This window comes from Barbus barbus, assembly GCF_936440315.1.
Source record: "Barbus barbus genome assembly, chromosome: 2".
In the NCBI taxonomy this organism is placed as follows: Eukaryota; Metazoa; Chordata; class Actinopteri; order Cypriniformes; family Cyprinidae; genus Barbus; species Barbus barbus.
This window is the reverse complement of record NC_136730.1, coordinates 8,961,620-8,981,153: the sequence shown is the minus strand read 5'-3', so window position 1 is coordinate 8,981,153 and position 19,534 is coordinate 8,961,620. Positions and strand designations below refer to the sequence as shown.

Below are 19,534 nucleotides of genomic sequence, written 5' to 3'. Positions count from 1 at the left end.
ATTTGTCATTTTTAATAATAAAAATCATTTTGTCTGGACCGGATGATTCTCATTACTCTGTTACAGTATAATGTAGAATGTAATGAGAATCATTATTTAGAATAATGAGAATTACAGACGAACTCGACAGTAAAACATCTGGACGCATTATAGTAATGGGAGTTGGTGAATGAAATGTGGCTGGTTGTCATGTGAAAATGTCATAATACAAAAAAAAAAAAAAAGTATTCAATTAACATTACAAAATGTTTTTTATATTTTAAATAAAATTTGTAAGATTTACCCATTAAGCTAAATAATGTGATTTTCCAGACCAGTGTTATTAATATTATTTATATACTTGTTTATATTAAGCATTTTTTTACTTTATTAAAATATTATATATATATTTTTTAATTTTCATGTGCTTTTCATTCGTATTTTTTTAATATATTTAACTTTATTTGTTACTTTAGCAACTTAAAACATTTATTACAGTTACTTGGTAACTGAATTTCTGATTTTAAATATTTAGGTTTTTTCATCTAATATTTATATTTTATTTCAGGATATTTTTAATATTTTAAGTAAGCAATAAAAACAGTGTTTCAGACAGACCGATGACCTCCATTTTATTCTTAAATTTACTTTAGATATAAGCAAACCATAAAGTAGGTGTTTACCCCACCGTGTAGCATGTGATAGCAGAGTGAAGGTCACATGAATCCTTTTGCCTATTGGTCTCCACCTAGTGCCCTGTTAGCATCCTAACAAACGATAATGCATATTTATTACAGCATATTTTACATTAAGGATAGGGTGGGGTAATACATTGATATACATTTTGTATGAAAATCAGTGACTGTCCAGTATTACTGTCTGAAGCAAGACGTTATGCCTTTATTTTACTCTGTTTCTCCTATCAGATGACTGACTATAAACACCATTGATAGAAACCATTTGATATCATATTTGACCTTTTGATTTGCTATACCTCGTGTGCTTGTTTTTGTATCCAAACAGACACATTTGGAGGCACATGCATGTGTAGTAGGGCTGACCCAATGACCTTGAGTTATTTATAGCCAGTCAGAGTAGCTGCAGTCAGTATGCAGGATCGTACCGTTCTGCTCAGACTCCCCAGAGATAGAGAGAAAAGAGGAGATACGAGCTTTTCACTGTGCCAGCTCATCAGAATCACTAAACTGAGACCCTGAAAATGTAAAGAGATCTGAGCATTCCTGTGTAGTTCATGCACCATCACACACACACACACAGGCATGTGGATGCTAAATTTAAACTGTTGTTGTTTTTCTGTTTGAGAGCTGGTTGATAGTTCTGTTATTTTTTGTTATTGTCATTTTCTCTAGCACAGAATTTTGCATTGCTGATTAGGTGAATCTCTGCCAAATACACACCCCGGTCAAAAGAAAGAAACAGGAATATGCCTATTTTTTAGGATTATTTTACAAGAAAATTCCCCCCATTCTCATGAAAATATCATTATAGTTTTTTTCCTTGATTTCCCCCCCCCATAAAATCCATAAAAGCTATAAGCATATTGTTGGAATCACTTTAAAAACTTTTTTCTTTTTTTTTTTAATATCAGCTGAACAAATAAAACATTGGCAGCCAATCAGAATGCATCCTGCTGAAGTGGCAGACTGTATTGTCTATTGGTGTGGATGCTACTATGGTTCTTGGTGTGAACGGGCCTTTAACCAAAATTCTTAGTGAGAATGATGACTTAATTGAAATGTCTGGACTCATTATGGTAATGAAGAGAAAATGTGCCTTTTTTTTTTTTTGGCCAAACGCCACAATGCAAAAAGTCTTATTTTTTCTGTGATTTAGTGGTGAAATGTGACTCAAATACATTTTACTCGATTGCCGAAAGCTGACTGAAGTTGCTTTGTCAACATTACACATTAAGTAAATGAAGCATGAAGCACTACCAAATGCAAATGTATGCAATTTCCATTGACCTCTTCTTACACGCTCATGTTTTTCAACTTTTATTTACACATTGGGCATCACAAAGTATATTCCCTTTTTACGTCATCCTTGCCTTGGTCACAAGCTCTTCATTTTGTGTCCTTTTTAATTTTGCGTCCTTCACAGTCTCTCCGTTTCTGTTATTCAGTCTCAACATCTCACTTTCCACATGGCAGCTGTTACTCTCAGTCGACGGGCCCTTGGAAGATGAGTTTGATGTGGCCTTGTTCCCCAGTCAGCCACATTCCACAGAAAGGACAAGCAGCGTGGAAGGCATGCGTTCCGTGCGGCAGTGGGATCTGACTCCAGCCTTGCACCGTCTTTTCCGAGCACACGTGACCGCAGGGGCAGAACGCATGTGTGGGGGGCCCCGCGTCCAGATACAGGCCCCCTTCGCACCCAAGCCAGAGGGGCACGTAGGGGCCCACCCCTCTGCACATGGGACACTCTCGATCTCCTGTGGTAGCCGGAGCTGTGCCTCCGCCCCCGGTTATCGCCACCGCAGACGATCCTGCTTTCTCTTTGCGAAACCCCCAGTTGTGGTAGCCGTGCACATGGCCGCAGTTCATATAGACCCAGGGCTGTTTCTTGTCGATGGTGGCGCGCTGCGCCAGGCTGGGAAAGGCAAGTGTGTTGAAACCCACGGGACACTGGGGACGGGCGGCATTTAGTTCCTGGCGTAGAGACTCGAGCTGTTTGAGAGTTGGGGTGTGACGAAGACCGCTAGGGGTCCGCCAAAGCAACGTGGCCCCGCAGAGATCGATGAGAGAGCCATCCTGCAGCATGTTTGACTCGTTCTCTACCTGTCAGGTAAAAAACACACATGAAATTACTCAGGACATTCTGCAATATGTCTTCTATTAGGTCCAACAGAAAAAAGAAAGTCATACTGGTTTGGATTGACATGAGGGTGAATAAATAATGACAGAAATTACATTTGTGGGTGAACTGACCTTTTGAGCCTGAAACTTGCCATAATATTCAACTCGTTTCACAATTTGTGCCATTTAGCAGATGATAAAGTCGCATGTTAGTTCAGATACTTGGCTAATCTTAAATGTAATATATCTTAATTGAAAATGTTAAAATTCTAATAATTTTTTTTCTGCATTTGAATTGAGGTAGTGAATGCTGCAGTCCAATAAAAAATTATGAAAGAATTATAATAAGTTGACAATGACTTGACTAGAAAAGCAAAAAATGTTTGGCCCTTTTTTTTTTTCTTAAGTTATTTACATTTATTTGTGATTTAAAAATACAGCAAATACAGTAATATCTTGACATATTACTACAATGAAAACAGTTTTCTATTTAAATATATTTTAATATATGTGATTTATTCCTGTCATGGTAAAGCTGAATTTTCAGCATCATTACTCCAGTCTTCAGTGTCACATGATCCTTCAGAAATCATTCTAATATGCTGATTTGCTGCTCAAGAAACATTACTTATATCAGTGTTGAAAACAGTTGTGCTGCTTAATATTTTTGTTGAAACTATGATACATTTTTTCAAGATTATTCAAATAGAAAGTTAAAAAAAAAACAGCATTTATTTGAAACATAAATATTTTATAATCTTATAAACCTCTTTATTGCCAAGGTTGATAAATGTTATGCTTCCTTGCTAAATAAAAGCATTAATTTCTTTAAAAAAACAACTTTGACCCACAACTTTTGAACAGTAGTATATTTTATCATATTTAATAAATTCACTTTTATCAACCATGGTGGTAGAAGAACACTATCTGTGTTGAACTTCTTTGAAATATAATTCACTAAATTCAATTTCCTGTGCGATGCGGCCAGTGAAGAAATGAGCAATTTTGTGTTTCAACCGCAGATGTCCATAGAGAAGCCAGAATTCTGCAGTGTACCTTTGAAAGATTTTTACTGGCGGTTCATTACCGATATTAAAGCAAATTCTCACCAGTTTTCCTCTCTGCTGGGCGGACCGTGTCTCTCGGAGGGCAAAAACATTCCCACATACTGAGATCTCCCTCCACACCCCTGGAGCGGGTTCAGATACAAACTCCCCTGCTGGGTGCATCACCAGCACCCCATTGGTTGTTAGTCCATCCATCAAACCATCTGACGTCCTCCATTTAGCAGCTCGCTCCTGTAAATCAAGCACATCATCGGATTTTACTAATCTCTACAGTATCAAGAACTCACAGCAAAATCAAAACATGTCGTGGCTTACTGTCAGAATAATATCGGTTCTCTTTTAATGTACACGTATGTAGTGTGTTATATAATACATCACTGACTAACTGAGCCTAGAGGATTATAATGCACAGACAGACACTGTAGGCTTTCCGTTTATAGCTACTAGCTCTTACACAACACACCTACTACTTGGAGCTGCATTATACAGTGGGAGTCTGAAATATTTATACCCGACTAGAATACAGTATCCATTCTTTCTCTCTCGTTCTCTTTCCACCTACACAGAACAGCAGTGGGCAGAGAGCCTGTCAAGGACATTTGTAGGAGGCCGTAGCCGTGTGTTGATATGTCATACATCACTGCCGGCTACTGGACCATTACTGTCCTCCAGGTGTCTGTGTTTTTTTGAGAAGCGTAGATCTCCACTATTGAGTTAGCTATTATCAAGGTCAAAGCACATTTTAAAGTCACTATTTGAAAAGGCTTGGAATAAAAGAATACAAATAGTAGTGTTCCATTCAAAGTCTACTTCTATTGCTTAGTGTACACTCGTAATCATAGGGGAACCACTTTTGGTGCTATATAGCACCATATCTTTAAAGGTGCTTTACAGCACCTTTGTCAAATGGTGCTATGTAGAACCATAAGAGGTGCCATATTGCATTGTATTTCTTCAACAAAATTGGTGCTAAACAACACCAACAGTGGTTCTTTGGCTCGTAAAGAACCTTTAAAGGGGCTTAACATGTTCTTTGTACGGCAGTGGTGCTATATGGCAGCTTAATCATCCCAAAGAACCGCTGAAGAACCATACAGGAGCTTAACAGATTCTGTATATGGTGGTGGTGCTATATAGCCCCTCAGTCATGCCGAAGAACCAAAGAATCACTTTTAGTGCTATATAGCACCTTTTTTTTTTTTTTTGAGTGTATGAAAGGGGCAGAAATCCATATAACTTCAACAATTAAAGGGATAGTTCACCCAAAAATGAAAACTCTCACCATTTACTCACCCTCATGAAGGTAGGTAAATAATTATGGAATTTTAATTTTTGAGTGAACTATCACTTTAAGTAAAATGCACATGATTTGAAATGGTAGATCATTTAATCAAGCGCATTAAATGTGAGTAGCGATGTGAAATGAGTCATTTTGATCTTAAGCATCTCAGTCGGTGACAGCAGGAAGATTAAAGCTCCGAAAAGTGCCTGCTGTTTGTTATGAATGATATGCATCTGTAGATTCAGCATGTTTTTTTGTATCATATTTTATGTTCTTGTTTCGTTGAATGATGGATGGTCTTATCTGCATTCACTTTATGCTTCTGAATGAACAAGCAAAACCTTTGTCCCTCTGAAAATATTTTGCATAGCTCATGTCAGAGTGAGCTACACTGAGTATGTTTACACTGATGTCTGTGATGTAAAATGTATCTATTAACATAAATATAGATCTACTGTATGTAATTAGCGGTGTTTGCTAAGGCAACAAACCTGTATAAGCAAACCCTTTACACTAAGTAACTCATCAAACGCTGTTTGTACTGTAAACAACAACGATATTCAAATCATGCCTCCTGAGGAGAGGTTGCTATACTTTTCAAAGCACTCAAAGCAATATCTCTGAACAGACTGAAAACTAGAAAAATGTATATTTACTACAGAAATGTCCATGATTTTTCAAAAGCTTCTTAAGATATTTACTTATTTCCATAACTTTCCAGGTCTACAAATCAAAATGTTAAAATTAGTATTTTAATGCATTGGTTTTTATTACACAACGGCTGCCAAAAGTGTATTTTGTGTAAAAGTGTCATTTTTTAATGTTTAGAAGTCTCTTATGCTCACCAAGGCTGGATATATTTGATCAAAACTACAGTAACGTAATAATATTATAAATAATAAGTGTTTTCTATTCAAATATGTTTTAAAATGTAATTTATTAATGTGATGGCAAAGCTGAATTTTTAGCAGACATTACTCCAGTCTTCAGTGTCACATGATCCTTCAGAAATCATTCTAATACGCTGATTTGGTGCTTAATTATTATTAGTAATGGTTCTTATTATTAATTTTATTGAATTCTATTTAATATATAATCTTTTTTATACTGATATTCCCAGGTTTTATATTGGTTTTACAGCATCTGTAACTTCTTCACAGGAAAGAACCACACATTTTAAAAATCTAGTTAGATTCTTTTTTTTATGATTACTACAATGCTGCATACAAGTTACTGCACATGTTAGGGAGTAAAGCCTTGGTGCTTGTTGGGCAATGCAAGTTCAAATCTGGCTCATGACATTCCTCAAACTTGTTCATCTTTCCCTAATTCACAACAAGCAATATCCAATAAATAAACCAATAGGCTGAAATTGTACCTGACATTCTACGGGATTCTTTTTGCTTGTTAAGGCAACACAAAGAAACTTTAACAGGCAAAACAGCAGGAAAATAATGTGTCCCTTATACTACGTTGCTTTTTTGATGTCAGTGTTGTCTTCTTCTGTACTTTGGCAAAGATTCTGCATTAGTAAACGTGGCTGTGACTCAATAGCCTGTTATGACTCACCCCGAGGAAGATGTTTTTGGAAGAGTCAAAGCCCGCTGCATATATTCGTGCTGTGTAGGGAGCACTACGCTCACACATGATGCGGCAAGCGTAGCGGGAGATGGTGCTCTGGGCCGACTGTCCTCCCTCTCCATTTGCGCCCCCCTGCCCCTGTCCTCCACTGCCACTGCTCGCTGTGTCTGTCACCACAAAGTCTATCATGCTCTCTGTGGAACGGCCGATCTAAAGACACATTAACAACCAGAGTAAGTGAGTTATTCAAGGATAAGTTCACTCAAAAGTGATCATTTTTAAGAATTACTCCTCATGTTGTTTTAAATCCGTATGACTTTCATTCTTCCATTAAAGACAAACAAAATATGTTTAATAATGTACTGGTTGCTCACACTCCCCATTCACTGTAATTCCATGGATGCACAGTATATACACACTACCGTTCAAAAGTTTGGAGTCAGTAGATTAAATTGATCAAAAGTTCTTTTCAACTTTTTATTCACCAAAGAATGCAAAAAAGCTCTTTTCAAGATTTCCAACAGCATTGTAAAATATTTAAATACATAATATTTTACAATATTATTGTTTTTACAGTATTTTTGATCAAATAAATGCAGACTTGGTGAGTATAAGAGTTATACTGACCTTAAACTTTTGATTTTTGTTTTTTTGGTATTTACTGATATCAATCAATATTTTATTTAATTGTGCATGCTCATTTCATATTTCACACCTATTTTTACACTTTGATTACTGATACTTTAGCCATCATAATGCTTACTTAAATGTAATATTTATCATTGCTAATAATTCAGCAACACAGTTAAACATAATATTTATCAAATCTCAAAATGAATAGCCATATTTCATAATGATTTGATGCCTAAATAAATATTGATAGTTTTGGGGAGGTTTGTTATTTATATACATTATTTACATCTTTTGTGTCTCAAGGAAGGAAGAAAGAAAGTTATTTAGGTTTAGAATGGCATGAGGATGAATAAATGACAAAATGTTCATTTGAAATGATCATATATTTTACATAATTGAGGCCAAATAATATAGGTAAAGACATTAACCACTAAGACAGGATACTAAATAAATTGAAATTAATTTGCATGTTTAATGAACTCAGTAATAAGATTTAAACAGGCAGTTAAATGAATGAATCCTCTCTTCTTTAAATATGATGCTTTGCTCACCTGAAACATGTCTGTGTTGGGGTCATGTGTATATTCCACTATAACAGAATGACTCCGGGACAATGTGTAGGATATGCTGTGCTTGCTTTTGTTGCTTAGGGCCTGCAAACACACACACACACACACACACACACACACACCTCTTTGACTAATAGCCTTTGTTGCATCATTAATCCCTTAACAAGTCAGAAGAAAATAAGGTACTTTCAGGTTCCCTAACCTTATGCAATAGATTGGCAAAACACTCGGTCGATTGCAATGTTATGCAATGACTCTTGCAGAATTTAGTGGGTGGGTCAAGAGGTCACTTATGTTGGAACAGATTTCACATCTTTTGGAAGCCATGAAAAAACTGGTTTAGGGAATGTATCTGGTCCTATCAAGCATTAGCATTAAGACATTACCATTTATATTTTCAACTAGACGTGGAAATTGTAAGGAATTTAAGCAAATGCTGTCACCTTAGACACCAGAGGCGTGGAGACGTTGTGGATGACATCAGGTTTGACGCCGTTGGCTTTGGGCCGTTTGTAAAGGGCCAGCCGACTCCTCCTGCGGCCCTTGTCCCCACTAGCCAGCGAACCATTATGCCTGCATGCAACAAAACCACAACAGTCCAATCTGAGCTTAGCATATGCTTTGAACAATAAAGAATGAATTAATCAAAAACGCATTCGGTAATTTAGAAGCAGCACCTCACCCGCTGACTGATTTTGATAGAGCTGACAGATCGAGGACAGACTGTTGTCTTGGGGATGACAAAAACTAGGCAATACTTGTTTTCACTTAAGAGCATTGGCGTGTACTTAAAAATAATTAAATGGCATTAATCTATCTCTCTATCGATACTATGACAGGAGTCATGAGCCGTCCATAAAATGGCTGATGCAGGCCTCTCAGAGCCTGTCAATGAGGAGGTGAGGCCATCTTATAATTCATCTTGACAACGATCGATACTCCAGACACTTAAATGAGATCTCTCTCTATCTCCTTTCTTCTCACTGTGAGGCGGTCTTCATTTTTACCATTTTTTATTTCAGTTGTAGCGTGTAGTGAGGAAAATGACTTTTAAATTAGCTAATTTTTTATCTATTTTACTCTGACTGAACTAGAATACTTTGTGCCAGATTTACCAACAGCTTGTGCCAACGTAAACCCTTTTTTGGTATTAAAGAACTACTGTCAGGATTTACTAAAAACATGCAGTGAAAAATAGTGATGAAAAGGCGTGGACTTATTTCTGCGGCTAAACTTACTGCACATGCATTTGCAGGTGTTGCCCTTTCAGAAGCCAAAATTTATGGGAGGAGAGTATTTCAATGAATCATGCAAGGTGATTTGTTAAGGTTTGCAGTAGTCAGTTTACTGGTATTACCATTATTTTACACCCAAAAAATTAAGTCATAACACAAGTCGTGAGCCTGTGTTGTTATCATCAGCTCGGTTTGTTTGTGACTTTGCGCTAATTTGCACTACTCTTTCTAGATTGCATTGGTCATAATGGAAATTTTCTGGCTGCATCTGTGAACATCAATTTTGCATACATTAGATCACCCATTGAATTTTCCACTCCCCCTTTTGTGGGATTGTAGTCTCACGCTAATTTGCCCTGTTCAGTAAATCCAGCCCTTAGTCTCCAAAACATCTTTTTAATTGCTGATAATGTGCAAAATAACACAATAATGCCAATGTGTCACATACTAATTCACTTAATTGTCTTTGCAAATGCAAGTCCTCGTATTATGTTTGTGTTTTTGGACATAGTCTTTTTGATGTAATTTTAAGCCACCAATTAATCAGTGTACCATGATCATTCAGACATCATTCTAATATGCTGATTTGGTGCTCAAGAAACATTTATTATTATCAATGTTGAAAACAGTTGTGCTGCTTAATATTTCTCTGGAAAATGTGATTCTTTGATATATAGAAAGCTCAAAAGAACAGCATTTACTGTTGACCTAAAAATGCAGTAAATATGTGAATAAAAACGGCATTTATTTTTAGATTTATTTTAAACTACGCAAGACTTTACTGACACTTTTGATCAATTTAATCTGTTGACAAAACTAAAAATTGTTTACATAAGGCATTATTATTTTGAACACATATTTGATTTTATTCTTTAATAGTAGTGCGAAATGGAAAAGAAATGAACACTTTGTGAGTGATACAAACACCATTATGTGCTTTCTCTTTTCCACTTCGAGGGTTAAGCCCTCCTCCCCTCCTGGCACTGGAAACATTCATCGCTCTGCTCTGCTCCATGACTGTGTGATTTGAATGATGTCTTTGTTGGCAGTCAAATGAAGTGTTTTGCATCCGCAGCTGAAATCTAAAGATAAGTCAGGAAAACCAGCCACAGGTACACCAGGGGAGCCAATTGGCCCGGATGACGTGGTGTTCATTCATCTGCGAGAGAATATGTTAATTGAAGTCATATTTATTTGAGGGTAATTTTACCCTTGAACTCCCACTGAACTCCTGCATTCAGCAAAACTCTGGCTGAGTGGAGGAGCTGTAATTTAGATAAATGGGTTTTCACAAATTGGAGACAGTTTCGTACAGTTCCAATGTGTGTGGGAACAGTTAAACCTGAATGATGATAAACTCAGTGCTGCTGATGTCAAAGGTTTTGTTTATTCGTAACTAAATATGTTCAGATTCAATCCATTACATATTTAATTATTTGTGACATCTCTTTTGGAATCATTTTATGATTTTCTTTCTTTGCAACCATGAATGTTCTAGGCTTAATACAAGCTTTATTAACTTTTTTTGGCATAATATTGATTAGGATTTTAATGCACTTACAGTGGAAGTCTATGGCAAGACATTTACAGAGGATTTTAAAGCACAAAATGAGAAGCTTGTATTTTTGGTAAAGCACTAAAATGAAAAAATGGTATTATGTGAATTGTCTAAACCACTTTTTATCCCTTATCCTTGTGCATATCATCAAACTTACAAAGTTTACTGGCTTTACAGATCATGACGTAACAATGATTGGTTATTAATTATTTTTAATTAATACATTGTGGCTGTACTACTAACAATGTGCATTTTAATATTTATTGGACTGTCTCTTCACTGACTTTTTTGTGAAGATACTTTTAATTTTTTGAATTAATTTTTATTTTTTTATTGAAAACAATTATTTTCAACATTTGATTATAAGTAAGGTTTCTTGAGCATCAGTGTATTCAAATGATTTCTGAAGGATCACGTGACACAAATGACTGCTGAAAATGCAGCTTTGTATCACAAAAATAAATTACATTTGAAAATATATTAAAATAGAAAAAACAATTATGGTGTATTTGATCAAATAAATGCACCCTTGGAGACAGACTTCTTTCAAAAAAACTAATTAACAATGTTTTTATATATATATATGAAGATTTTTGTGAACTATTCTGTAAATTCTATTGTACTATTATGAAGGAACGAGCTAATCTGAACTATAGAAATGTAAGGAGCTTAACCTTAACTTCATCCCTTTAATATTAATATTTTTCCCTCAGGATTGGATGTATTCTTACCCAAGTACAATCAGCTCCCCATACTTGATGGGCTCCTTGTCCTCAGGGCAGAGAACATCATGGGACTGAGATCCTGAGCCCAGAGGAGGAGAAGGCTGGTTCTTGTTGCACGATGGGCGCAGCTCCAGGGACGGAGGAGGGCAAAGAGCTTCGGAGCTCCCTTCCAAAACCATATCCAGAAGAACGACTCACAGCTATAAGAGAGAGAGTGAAAGGAAGAATGTGAGCTTGATATTGTTGATCAGCACATTTGCTTGTTTTCTCACAGTGAAATGACAACTTTATTTAATAAGTGCTACAGGGAGAGGAAATGGGAAAACAGTATGATTCTTATCTGTATCCCAACCCTCCCCCCATCGGTTACTCCACCTGTAAAAACAGTAACAGACGTATCACGGATCAGCTGTTATGTATTTATGTAACAGCTGATCCTGTGAGAACAGCCTGAGATAGTGTGGCTGTCTCTGCAGTGTTTTGAAGTCAACAAGCAGCCAACCATCAATTGACAACCTGTCGGGAACAGGAGATTTAACCAATCCCAGGAGAATAACAACCTCTCTGTAACCACGCAGTCAAGAGCTCCAATGCAAAGGACTTCATTGTTGTTGAACACAGTCACAGTAGTGGCATTTCAAAGGTTCAATACTGACTGTCAGATAAATTGCTGTTGTCATTACTCTGAGTACATAATGTGTGTTATTTAGGGGAAAATCTATCTATCTATCTATCTATCCATCCGTCCGTCCGTCCGTCCGTCCGTCCGTCCGTCTGTCTGTCTATCTATCTATGTCTGTGAATCTATCTGTCCATCCATCCATCCATCCATGATGTGTTATTTCACTGTGGTCAATGTTATTTTAGTATTATGTATATTATTATATACTATACTATTATAATGTTTATTAATTTTTTTATTTGCTTTTTTATATTTTAAGTTTTCATTTTAATTTTAGATTTAGTAATTTTGTTGTGTGCTTTAGCCGTTTGTATGACAAATTTTATTATATGATTTTTCTTTTTAAAAATATTTCTGTTTAGCTTTAATTTCTTTTCAGTTTTAGTAATTTAATACTTAAATGTTTTTATATATATTTATATTAATATTTAAAATACTTTATCTAATATATATATATATATATATATATATATATATATATATATATAAATAATATGTGTGTGATCCTGCACCACAAAACCAGTCTTAAGTGTCAGTTTTTCGAATATATAAGCTGAATATATAAGCTTTCCATTGATGTATGGTTTGTTAGGATCGGACAATATTTGGCTGAGATACAACTATTTGAAAAGCTGGAATCTGAGGGTGCGAAAAAATCTAAATATTGAGAAAATTACCTTTAAAGTTGTCCAAATTAAGTTCTTAGCAATGCATATTACTGATCAAAAATGAAGTTTTGATATATTTGCTGTAAGAAATGTATAAAATATCTTCAAGGAACATGATCTTTATTTAATATCCTAATGATTTTTGGCATAAAAGAAAAATCTATAATTTTGACCCATGCAATGTATTTTTGGCTATTGCTACAAATATACTCCAGCATCTTAAGACTGGTTTTGTGGTCCAGGGTCATATATATATATATAATTTTGTCTTGTCAAAAAATTGTTATGATCTGTTATGATGCTTCCTCTACAGTTCACTAAACACACTAAATCACTTATTTTTTAAATTATAAGCATCTTGCAGATTCTGCAATTTTGAAATTATAACTGCATTTATAATGTTACACTAAATTAACACAACGATTAAAAAAAATACGTAAAAAATACACACAATGTTAAAAACATATCTGTAAAACTTTGTAGTGCAAAAACATTAGCAGCAACTGGTTATGTGTCTATTTACTTCTTCCAGGCTCCCTTATGCAAAAAAATTAATCAGAACTGAGTGCAAACCCACAGGAAGCTGACTGGTTTAGAGATGACGGACAGCTCAGATGAGCCAATCGCTGCGCTATTATGGCACTGCATGACTGTGGGTGTGCAATGGTGAGAGGTGGACTGGAGGCTGAGAGGGTGAGTAAGGAGAGGGAGGGAAATTGAGAGAGGACAAAAATAGAAATAGCATAGTGGTGCAGGTGATGGAGGGGAGAGGAGAGGAGCAGGGAGGGCCAGCGTGATGGAGAAGGGTATGTAGAGGTGTAATACATATAGAGTGCTTACAAAACAGCAGATTGTAGATAACAGAAGATTACTAAGGATGAACAAGCACTGTTACTACGAGATTGTGTGTGTGTGTGTGTGTGCTGAGATTTGGCAGGGTGATGGATTGCCTGTTCTGTGCCACGCACTTTCTAATCAGCCCACAACCTGGGGGAGGAACGAGGGAATGAGAGATATATGGGAAAGGAAGATCAACAGGAATGCAGGAATATGGAGGGGTGGTGAAGAAGAGAACCTCATGGAATGAGATCTTTCTAGACACAACAGCCTGTGAATAGTGGCTTATTGTATAATAAAATGTCAAGCACTTCTCTGAGCTCGAACTGTTCTCCACACATTATTGGGCAGCTTATCAATAATTAATTGGCTTCTGGTGCCTTTATTAAAAGACTTGAGTCCCGCACAGTGTAGGTACTTCTAATATCTTCCTCTTTATTCCCATCATCTCCACTTCTCGGATCACCACGTCCTCTCTCCCGTCTGATTTTATGTCCTCCCTGGTTCGTCACCTTGTCTCCTCATTCCCACAATCCTCTCTGCTGCCTCTGCAGCGGGGTGAGTGTGTGTGGCGCGTGAGACCGAGCGTATGAGTGTGAGCGGGGTAGACAGAGAGCGAGTCTGCCTCATCCATCTCTATCAGGAGCCAGATGAAGTGGGTTCTAAATATACACGCATGAGGAAATGATCTCACGAATAAGTTATGAGGCTTTACTCGAGTACAGCCTTGCCAAACTTAATTCTTAAAAGTCTATATCTGCTTTTCAGCAGATCATTAGCTATTTCGCAGTTTTGTCAGAGATGCATTTTTGGGCAATGCACATCTTGAATGTTGCAAAATTTCTGTTTGCATTGTTCTTCTGTCTGCAAACAATAGTATTGGTGTTATGCTTTCACACATTTGGCATCCTGTAGCAAAGTGAATTTGTATAGGTAGCAGAATGTAGTTTGCACGAGTAGTATTGTCTGCTGGAGTCAGCTCAAAGTGATGGCATCTCATAAATGCAATGATATACTATTATGTATTCATAGTGTCTACAATGGTCTGTTATTGTTTATGATTGTATGGCGCTCTGGAATGCTTCTGATTGGTCAATGGCAGCAATCTGAAGTTATATATATTTGTATGACAAGCAATTTCCTACACAGCTAGTGTGATGTTTTTCAGCCGTCTCTCTTCTCAAGTAATAAAACTGTTTTAACATAAATTACGATTTTAAGTATATTTGGAGAGCAGCAAAAATTGGTAACCTGCCATTTTCAGTTTAAGGAATTGTTTTATCCTGATCTAATCCTTTAGGTTTGTTGTGTAACGTTATGTATTTAGGTTGATCGAGTGATGTTAAATAATTTTGACTTCAAATAATAAAATCATTCATTTAGATAAACATATTTTTTAGGTTAACACTTTTCTCAGTTTACAGTCAGTATGTTAAAGTAAAGTAAAGTAAAGTCGTGACGTATTGTCAAGTATGGTGACCCATACTCGAAATTGGTGCTCTGCCTTTAACCCATCCAAGTGCACACACACAGCAGTGAATAGTGAACAAATGCACACACACACACACACACACACACACACACACCGTGAACACACACCCGGAGCAGTGGGCAGCCATGCTGCGGCGCCCGGGGAGCAATTGGGGGTTCGGTGCCTTGCTCAAGGGCACCTCAGTCGTGGTATTGAGGGTGGAGAGAGCGCTGGACATTCCCTCCCCCCACCTACAATCCCTGCCGGCCGGGGACTCGAACCCGCAACCTTTCGATTACGAGTCCGACTCTCTAACCATTAGGCCACGACTTCCCCCTGTTATTATTGCAAAAGTCATTTTTGTACATTCTGATCACATCAAGGTTTTATTATGCAATAATGACTGACTCATTGTATGTTAACACTTAGTTATGTATTAGCTACAGTTTGCAATAACTATTAGATATCGTTTAAAATGTCTAGTTACTGTTGGTCATTGTTTTATATCTGTAACTCTGCTATATAGTCTTTAATGCCCACCAAGGCTGTATTTATTTGATCAAAAATAGAGTAAAAACTACAGCATGGTGAAATAATAATAGATTTAACATAACTGTTTTCTATTTGAATATATTTTCAAATGTAGTTTACTCCTGTGATTGCAAAACTCCACTCTTCAGTGTCACATGGTTCTTCAGAAATCAGTCTAATATACTGATTTTCTCCTCAAGAAATATTTTTTTGTTAAAATAGAATAGATCAATTTAATGCATCATTGCTAAAGTTTCTTTTAAAAACATTAATAGAAGCAATGTATGTTCTATCTTTTAGTACTTTACTCATTTGTTGATTATTGCCTTGTAAATCATTAGGCTAAATCAATGTAATATTTATCCACCAAACCAGGATGCAAATTTCTTGTAACCAGTACACTATGTTCTACATTAGCATTATGTTGTCTGTTACATTCTCTTTTAACAGGATAACACATCTATCTGTTCTGGTGAGCTGAGTATAGCTAAGGTCTGCCATTGACTGCGGTCTGCACCAGTGCAACAATGGTGCATATTGCATAATTAATGCAAAAACACCATCTATAACAGTGTTGCTCACTGTACCGTATAATGTCATTATCTCTGTCAGTGTAAGTCTGTAGTCAGCTGCAGCTTGTTGAATGGCCATCATGGCAGTTGTCTGTTGCAGTGTGCAGTGAAGCTGTGGTCTGCAGCAGGTGTGTGTGTGTGTGTGTGTGTGTGTGTGCGTGTGTGTGCGACTCATGATGGAGTGAGTGTCCTACAGTGCTGTCTGACCCCGCTGCTCCTGTCTGGGCAAGCAGTGGAAAGAGCTGCAGCCACCAAAGGCAGGGAACGAGAGAAAGTGCAAGAACACATTGACATGGTCTCCCTGTTAGAGGTCTCGTGATTGTGAAACTTGATAGTGACCTTCAGAGGCAGGGACCTCTGCAGGAGCTCTATCATTTACACTCTTCCTGTTTTAACTGCACATCAGCATTCACAGATGCATGTCAGCAAACCAGTATATGGGTCACCTATGTGACATTGCAAAGACATTTTGTTTATAATTCGATTTAATAAATAATTCTGAAGTTTTTTCAGCATGCCGATCAAGAATGAACCCTGAATTAACACTGACAAGGGGAAATACTATGCAGCACATAAAGAAAACCACGACAATGAAGAAATAAATAAGACGAATGAACAGGAATATTTACAAATGTGTAAACTTCAAGCATAATGGCATTGCTCAAAATATTATTAACAAAAACATTAGCAGTGCACAATAAACTTATTCCAAACAAAACACAAACAAATTTAGATCATGTAAATCTAAATTGCACTTTCCCAGCCTCACTAACGTCTCATTCTCTAAATATAAATCTTCATTCTGCCAATAAGCATTCATTTTTTACTTACATATTTTTCTCATTTTAAGACATTAATGAGTAATAAGACAGAACTGGTTTTTAAAATGATGTTATGTTTTGTTCGACAAGAACAATCATCCCTCTTAATATAAAGACAATTGAGAAATTTCTCCTCTCAGACTTTGTCCACAATGCAAAACAATCATTTTCTTAATCAGTCTTGTTTTCCTTAAAACAAGATAGATTTCCTTGACAAGCTAAATATATTATGCCTAGATTTTAATGAAACCTTTTGGGTCATTATCCTTCTCCAGTAAATTTGCAGTATAAGATATTTACAGGAAATCAAAATAATTATTAAGACTTCTATTTTTGCTGTTGCATGACTACTCCCTATCCATATACACAACACATGCAGTCAAATGAGACATCTAAATCACAGCCTCTTTTCTTAATACATATATTAATTAACGTTAAATATGTTGTTAGACAAGTAAATGGAAATATAGTCTTAAGATTGATTATTCACCTCAACATGAACAAATAGGCTACTAAATGTTTATAAGACAAACATACTGTAAACATTCATGATTGTTCTTTTTTAAAAATCATATAGGCTGTGCTTATTTGATGTGTGCTAATGCTTTTTTAAATTTTGTAGTTATTCAAACAAGTTGTAAACACAACAGCAGGACTAGCTCAGCAATTAAGAAAAAGTGAAATTAACAAACTATTCAAATAATTAATTATAGAAATAAACTAAGTTACATTATTTGTAATGTTCACTCAGCATTTTGTGATGTAACTTTACCACACTGTTGTGCAATTTAGGTTTACAATAGGCCCTGTGAAAGTCATTTTTCATGATCTGTTCCCTTAAACGTCCGAGATTATTGTACACATCAAAAACTAACATTATAAGAAAGATTATGTATTGGCATTGCTCGTATTCTGCTCATTTACTCGAGCCAGCATATGACTCGTGGACCAGCCCGTGCTCTCAAACGACAGATTGCAGCGGATTGCGTCTCGGTAACCGCTGAATGTAAAGATTCGAATTCTAAGATCCGAATTCTATAATTCGAATTCGAATTTTGCGACGTAATCATACAATACCGATTCCCCCAGGAAATACACGCACGCACGCGAGACGTTTACTATAGATGAAATATGGCAACACTTTTTAACAGTTGATTTATAAGGTGTCAACGTGTCACACTTGTATCATTCCCATTCCTTTTAATCCATCGGTAAAGACTGTTCAAAATACACATTACATATGGACATATTACATAACGTTATCATACCAAAACCTGACCTATTTGGTATTCACTAGAATCATCACTGCAATCGTATCCCACTAGAACAATATAACTGAGATGCTCTTATTAAGCAATCTCTGGGAAGTACCCAAGGGATTTCACGGAAAATGTATTTATTATTAATTTTATTACACACAGTAGGCTATAATTTAAATAAAACACTTTAATAAAAAAAAAAAATCTAAATTACAAATGATTTGCACAGAAAATAAATAACCAGCTACAGAAGAACACACGCATCTACATAGCACTCCGCACTGACACAAGGAGAAGACTGTTTAAGTGATAATAAAAAGAGGAACATATTTCGGTGAACAGGCACGGCAAGCAAAAACTATCCAAATACGCACCTGATGATGTTACAGACCCCTGTCTTGAATATCCTTGGCTTGTCAATCCCCGTGTGGCCTTAAAATAGGGCGTCGTGCTGTTAATTCATCGCTCGCGGTATTAAACTGGATGGCACACGCATCACGTCGTGTGGTTTGCATTGCCACACTCCGTTGTCATCAATTACACGGAAGACAGCGCGGATCTTAATCCAGGAGACGAGTGTTTTCCGTCTAGTCCAGACACTCCGTTGTCACGCCCATCTCTCGCTCGCAGCTCTCCGCCGTTAAAGAAATCCGAGGACCGGTTTTGCCCTCGACCACATCATGCGCCTCTGCGGTTGGTCAGGGTCCCACGACACGCCTAAGCCCCGCCCCCGGATGTGAAGTTACAAATCCTAATATGGTAGTGGAATTATTAATATTCACGAGTCACGCCTTTGAAATTGGACTGTAAAAGCACAACGTCAGGAGCAGGTCATTAATATTCAGAAACCAGGCTTCGCTATTAGAGGATTTCTCCGCCTGATTAATATTCATGAGCTATGCGTAGGCTTCGTAAATTCGCCTCAGGGTGGCGTTCGCGGGGTTGGCACCGCATCATGCTGTTATATACGCGCGCGGTGACGCTCGAGCGAGGGATCTGGCAGCCTGTGGAATCCTCCGTATTTAGGAATACACCTGTGGAATCAGTGCTTTACACCTGTAGGCTAATATATGCAGTGACACCTCTCAATTAAGACGACCATCTGCGTGATGATGCGCGTGCTGGTTAACCTAATCAGCCAGTTTTATAAAGCTCCACAACTGTAGGAAATTAATAATATTTTCACAACAAAATAAAACAGAACGAATACATGCCACTTGTTAACCCAGAGTTAAGACTTTATGGAAA

The 19,534-nt window shown here is 36.8% G+C and overlaps 1 protein-coding gene across 1 annotated transcript; it reads right to left on the bottom strand.

Moving 5' to 3' along the window:
* Positions 1 to 1,580: 1,580 nt before the first annotated feature.
* Positions 1,581 to 18,986, bottom strand: LOC306887739 (E3 ubiquitin-protein ligase pellino homolog 1-like). Its single transcript, XM_079445730.1, has 7 exons — positions 18,661 to 18,986; positions 11,452 to 11,645; positions 8,371 to 8,500; positions 7,910 to 8,011; positions 6,714 to 6,935; positions 3,905 to 4,093; positions 1,581 to 2,777 (listed from the first exon to the last, which is right to left on the bottom strand). The coding sequence occupies exons 2-7, from the start codon at positions 11,622 to 11,624 to the stop codon at positions 2,160 to 2,162; spliced, it is 1,434 nt and encodes a 477-aa protein (XP_079301856.1). The 5' UTR covers positions 11,625 to 11,645; positions 18,661 to 18,986; the 3' UTR covers positions 1,581 to 2,159.
* Between the last annotated feature and the right edge of the window lie 548 nt (positions 18,987 to 19,534).